The following is a 6,264-nucleotide window of genomic DNA, read 5'->3' as shown; positions in this document are numbered from 1 at the left end:
TAGAAGAGCATCATATCCTAGAAGAGCATCATATCCTAGAAGAGCATCATATTCTAGAAGAGCATCATATCCTAGAAGAGCATCATATCCTAGAAGAGCATCATATCCTAGAAGAGCATCATATCCTAGAAGAGCATCATATCCTAGAAGAGCATCATATTCTAGAAGAGCATCATATTCTAGAAGAGCATCATATCCTAGAAGAGCATCATATTCTAGAAGAGCATCATATCCTAGAAGAGCATCATATTCTAGAAGAGCATCATATTCTAGAAGAGCATCATATCCTAGAAGAGCATCATATTCTAGAAGAGTATCATATCCTAGAAGAGCATCATATCCTAGATCATCATATTCTAGAAGATCATCATATTCTAGAAGAGCATCATATCCTAGAAGAGCATCATATTCTAGAAGAGCATCATATCCTAGAAGAGCATCATATCCTAGAAGAGCATCATATCCTAGAAGAGCATCATATTCTAGAAGAGCATCATATCTAGAAGAGCATCATATCCTAGAATCATATCATAGAAGAGCATCATAGAAGAGCAGAAGAGCATCATATCCTAGAAGAGCATCATATTCTAGAAGAGCATCATATCCTAGAAGAGCATCATAGAAGAGCATCATATCCTAGAAGAGCATCATATCCTAGAAGAGTATCAGATCCCAGAAGAGCATCATATCCTAGAAGACCATCATATCCTAGAAGAGTATCATATTCTAGAAGAGCATCATATCCTAGATCATCATATTCTAGAAGATCATCCTATTCTAGAAGAGCATCATATCCTAGAAGAGCATCATATCCTAGAAGAGCATCATATTCTGGAAGAGTATCATATCCTAGAAGAGCATCATATCCTAGAAGAGCATCATATTCTAGAAGAGCATCATATCCTAGAAGAGCATCATATTCTAGAAGAGCATCATATCCTAGAAGAGCATCATATCATATATCCTAGAAGAGTATCATATTCTAGAAGAGCATCATATCCTAGAAGAGCATCATATCCTAGAAGACCATCATATCCTAGAAGAGTATCATATTCTAGAAGAGCATCATATTCTAGAAGAGCATCATATCCTAGATTAGCATCATAGAAGAGCATCATATTCTAGATTAGCATCATAGAAGAGCATCATATTCTAGAAGAGTATCATATCCTAGAAGAGTATCATATTCTAGAAGAGCATCGCATCATAGAAGAGCATCATATTCTAGATTAGCATCATAGAAGAGCATCATATTCTAGAAGAGTATCATATCCTAGAAGAGCATCATATCCTAGAAGAGCATCATATTCTGGAAGAGCATCATATCCTAGAAGGTCATCCTATTCTGGAAGAGCATCATATCGTAGAAGAGCATCATATTCTAGAAGAGTATCATATCCTAGAAGAGTATCATATTCTAGAAGAGCATCGCATCATAGAAGAGCATCATATTCTAGATTAGCATCATAGAAGAGCATCATATTCTAGAAGAGCATCATATTCTAGAAGAGTATCATAGAAGAGCATCATATTCTAGAAGAGCATCATATTCTAGAAGAGCATCATATCCTAGAAGAGCATCATATTCTAGAAGAGTATCATATCCTAGAAGAGCATCGTATTCTAGAAGAGCATCATATCCTAGAAGAGCATCATATCCTAGAAGAGCATCATATTCTAGAAGAGCATCATATCCTAGAAGAGTATCATATCCTAGAAGAGTATCATATCCTAGAAGAGCATCATATCCTAGATCATCATATTCTAGAAGAGTATCATATTCTAGAAGAGTATCATATCCTAGAAGAGCATCATATTCTGGAAGAGCATCATATCCTAGAAGGTCATCCTATTCTGGAAGAGCATCATATCCTAGAAGAGCATCATATTCTAGAAGAGTATCATATCCTAGAAGAGCATCATATCCTAGAAGAGCATCATATTCTGGAAGAGCATCATATCCTAGAAGGTCATCCTATTCTGGAAGAGCATCATATCGTAGAAGAGCATCATATTCTAGAAGAGTATCATATCCTAGAAGAGTATCATATTCTAGAAGAGCATCGCATCATAGAAGAGCATCATATTCTAGATTAGCATCATAGAAGAGCATCATATTCTAGAAGAGCATCATATTCTAGAAGAGTATCATAGAAGAGCATCATATTCTAGAAGAGCATCATATTCTAGAAGAGCATCATATCCTAGAAGAGCATCATATTCTAGAAGAGTATCATATCCTAGAAGAGCATCGTATTCTAGAAGAGCATCATATCCTAGAAGAGCATCATATCCTAGAAGAGCATCATATTCTAGAAGAGCATCATATCCTAGAAGAGTATCATATCCTAGAAGAGTATCATATCCTAGAAGAGCATCATATCCTAGATCATCATATTCTAGAAGAGTATCATATTCTAGAAGAGTATCATATCCTAGAAGAGCATCATATTCTGGAAGAGCATCATATCCTAGAAGGTCATCCTATTCTGGAAGAGCATCATATCCTAGAAGAGCATCATATCCTAGAAGAGCATCATATTCTAGAAGAGCATCATATTCTGGAAGAGCATCATATCCTAGAAGGTCATCCTATTCTAGAAGAGCATCATATCCTAGAAGAGCATCATATTCTAGAAGACCATCATATTCTCCTGATACTAAAAGTTTTAGGTCAAATTTATGCAGAAGTATAGAGAAGGAACAGAATATTTCAGACCGCTGACTGTGTTTAACATCACTGACTCAGACGACTGTTTGTGTTTCTGTTTGTTTGTGTGTGTGGCTGATGTCTGATGATTCCTGATTATTCCTGATGATTTCCCATGATTGTTCATGATTTCTGATGATTTCCAGTGAGTGTTCATGATTCCTGATGATTTCTGATGATTTCCAATGATTGTTCATGATTCCTGATGATTTCTTATGATTTCCAATGATTGTTCATGATTCCTGGTGATTTCTGATGATTTCCCATGATTGTTCATGATTTCTGATGATTTCCAGTGATTGTTCATGATTCCTGATGATTTCTGATGATTTCCAGTGATTGTTCATGATTCCTGATGATTTCTGATGATTTCCAATGATTGTTCATGATTCCTGATGATTTCTGTTTCCCAGGTTTCTACCAGTTTGTGCGTCCGCATCACAAGAAGAGTTTTGATGCGAGGTGTGAGCAGCTGACCGGCGAGGGCTGCGGATACAAACTGGACCACTCGCTGTCCAAGGAGGAGAAGAAGGCGGTGCTGCTGCAGAGCGGTCAGAACCACCGACCCAGACCAGAACTCCTCCTCACAGGATGGACGTGTCTGACTGCAGCCATCACACATCTCAACTCTTATTATTACTGTTCTTAAAGTCACATTAAAGAAATGAATGAGACTTTTTGGAAGCTCTTGTGATTTGAAGACTTGTGTTGTGTTTTATGAAGCTGCAGACGTCCACCCAGCCGTCACTCCGACCTGCAGTCAGCTGAACACGCAGCAGCTGAACAGAGGGGGGCGCCACCTGAATCAGCAGGCATTAAAGGAACCTCCGGCTGGTAGGACGCTCCATCTTTTACCCATAATGCTCGGCACGCACCTACAGATCTTTCTTTTGTATTTTCACCATCGGAAATCTGCCGTATCAAGTCTGTTGACGTAATGACGTCACCGATACGCAGCGTCACCGCAGGAAATATTAGCATGTTATAAGAATGACTGACAGCTGTTATATTCTACAGGTTGCATTAATTATCCTCTTGTGTGTTTCACACCCAGTAGCTCCGCCCCGATCCAAACACCTCCACCCACACAGAGCTCCACCCACACAGAGCTCCTCACTCACAGAGCTCCACCCACATGGAGCTCCACCCACACGGAGCTCCTCACTCATGGAGCTCCTCCCATGCGGAGCTCCACCCACACGGAGCTCCTCCCATACTGAACTCCACCCACACAAAGCTCCTCCCAGCTCCAAAACATTCCCACTCCCAAACTTTCTCCAACTCATTCTATTCATACTTTTCAGGACACCTCCCTTTCCTTTGATCTTTGTTTTTGTTGGCATGAGAACAGCGCCCCCTTTGTTCACGCGTCCATATCTGGTCATTTCCTGCTAAGCCAGCAGAAACGTGATCCATTATGGCACTTTTGGGATTTTTCCACTCGGGCCTACTGGCTCAAGACTGCTGACTCATCTTGTTTCCTCCGTCACTTGGCCTTTCCATTTAATTTTTCCTCCTACATAACCCAAACTGAACTGTGCTGATCAGGTTCCGCTCCGAAGACGGACGTCCACTCGTCCTTCCTGACGGACGTCAACGCAGCTCTCGGAGCGGAGAAGTCGACTCGACTCTTTCAGGCCGTTCGCGGCTACAAGAAGACGGAGAACTACGAGAGCCTGGTGACCACGGCGGTGAGCTTGTTGACGGAGAGCGACGGGAACCTCCCTCTGCTCGTCAGTGAGTTCTCATCACCGCATGTCTTTAGAAGCTGTTTACATGTGAAAGGTTTCTCTGAGGACTTCTCTGGGTTTCCTGCAGAGCTCGGCCTGTTTATCCGCCCTCAGCACCAGAAGCAGTACGGAGAGATGCTGGACGCGCTGATGGGTCGGCCCGTCTCCACCGCCGAGGAGGACGATGCTGCTGGGAGCGAAGAGCAGCAGACACCAGGTGAGCTTCGTACCTGAATGTGTCACACCAATCAGAAGCTGCAGCTTCGTCTGATGAGGGTTGAACTGTCTCATCAGTAAGTTTGTCGCACATTTAACCTCTTCTGTGATGCATGGACAGAAGTTCACTCTCCATATCTCTGGTTTGGGATTAATGTGTAACTTTTCTTTACCTGTCTTAAATAAGATTAACAAAAGAAGAACATATTACTTCTAGTTTTTTGTCTAATTTGAGACAAAGTGTGATGTATTACATCTTATTAATGTAAAGTCAAATAAACCGTTTTTTCTCACAGGTTTCAGTTCCTACAGACACAATAACACAATAGTCTTATAATAATATTAAACTTTATTTGTAGAGCCCCTTTAATACAAGAAATGCAGCTCAGTGCTTCACAGCAAGAGAATGACATCCATTGATGATTTAATCACTGTTTTTAGTGTTTTAATCACTGTTCTTAATGGTTTTCATAGGTCCTGATGTTTTGATGCTTTAATGGTTTTAAGTGAAGAACTTTGAGTTGCCTTGTTGAAATGTTCTCTACAAATAAACCTGCCTTAGTGCTTCCCATAAAAACAGATATAAAGGAACATTTAGAAATATCGAAAAGAAATTAAATGCATCAAATTAATCACAAGACAAAATATTAATAAAATATAGAATTAAACAATGTGGACATGTTTTAAATATAAACACGGTCATTTTTCTTTCAGCCTCGCCGTCCTCTTCTCTGAAGACACAAAGAAAGATCTCCAGCTTTTTCTCCAGCAGCCAAAGAAGGTAGAATCTGTGTTTGAAGCTGGTTCTGTTCTGGACCAGAAGAACTGGACCGGAACCAGAGTTGGCTTGTTAAGATACGCGTAAACTCCTGACGATGATGACTCAGCGATAACGCACAGACCAGTGATTTAAAACGACCTTAAACGGTTTTACTGAGACTGTAAATAAAAGGCCCGGCACCTCTGTTGCACATTAAAGTCATGAGAAGTGGAAATGTAAAGAAATAAAATGTTATTATTTTACACAAATTCATGAAATGTCCACATGACTCATGTTTGTGTAGCTGCGTCCACTCTTCCTTCTCCACCTGCTGACTGGACGTGTTTCACTGGTAGGTTTGATCCATGGAAAAAAAAAAAAATCAGATATGACATCGTTTTAATAGTTTAAGTTTATTTGTTCAGCACATTTCAACAACAAGGCAATTTAAAAGTGCTTCACATAAGACCATTAAAAACATCAAAACATGAAAAGGACATTTAGAAACAATTAAGAACAAGTGATTAAAACATTTAGAAACAGTGATTACAACATTAAAACATTTAGAAACAGTGATTACAACATTAAAACATTTAGAAACAGTGATTAAAACATTAAAACATTTAGAAACAGTGATTAAAACATTTAGAAACAGTGATTACAGCATTAAAACATTTAGAAACAGTGATTACAACATTAAAACATTTAGAAACAGTGATTAAAACATTTAGAAACAGTGATTACAACATTAAAACATTTAGAAACAGTGATTACAACATTAAAACATTTAGAAACAGTGATTACAACATTAAAACATTTAGAAACAGTGATTAAAACATTTAGAAACA

At 39.1% G+C, this 6,264-nt stretch overlaps 1 protein-coding gene across 2 annotated transcripts; it reads left to right on the top strand.

Annotated features, from left to right (window-relative positions):
- The first annotated feature begins 3,066 nt into the window (after window positions 1–3,066).
- On the top strand, window positions 3,067–5,685 carry LOC138615097 (regulator of telomere elongation helicase 1-like). 2 transcript variants are annotated; one of them, XM_069688721.1, is made up of 5 exons: window positions 3,067–3,261; window positions 3,440–3,544; window positions 4,259–4,447; window positions 4,529–4,657; window positions 5,371–5,685. In XM_069688721.1, exons 1-5 carry the CDS (start codon window positions 3,096–3,098, stop codon window positions 5,439–5,441), a joined length of 660 nt encoding a protein of 219 aa, XP_069544822.1. In that variant the 5' UTR covers window positions 3,067–3,095; the 3' UTR covers window positions 5,442–5,685. The 2 variants fall into 2 exon arrangements, with proteins under 2 accessions (XP_069544822.1, XP_069544821.1); XM_069688720.1 differs by having other exon boundaries at window positions 3,068–3,261; window positions 3,434–3,544.
- Window positions 5,686–6,264: the final 579 nt, after the last annotated feature.

The sequence above is a fragment of the Brachyistius frenatus genome, unplaced genomic scaffold (assembly GCF_029030835.1).
Source record: "Brachyistius frenatus isolate BFR_SWC_R1_liver_20210118 unplaced genomic scaffold, ASM2903083v1 Contig_690, whole genome shotgun sequence".
Classification (NCBI taxonomy): Eukaryota; Metazoa; Chordata; class Actinopteri; family Embiotocidae; genus Brachyistius; species Brachyistius frenatus.
Note: the sequence above shows the minus strand (reverse complement) of the source record. Positions and strands in the feature narration are given on the sequence as shown.

What these genes read in the sequence shown, in the direction of transcription:
- LOC138615097 (XM_069688720.1), top strand. Translation starts at nt 3,096, where the DNA reads ATGATTCCTGATGATTTCTGTTTCCCAGGTTTCTACCAGTTTGTGCGT. An exon ending in ATTAAAGGAACCTCCGGCTG is followed by an intron (nt 3,545 to 4,258) that starts GTAGGACGCTCC and finishes TGTGCTGATCAG; the next exon opens with GTTCCGCTCCGAAGACGGAC. An exon ending in CGAAGAGCAGCAGACACCAG is followed by an intron (nt 4,658 to 5,370) that starts GTGAGCTTCGTA and finishes TTTTTCTTTCAG; the next exon opens with CCTCGCCGTCCTCTTCTCTG.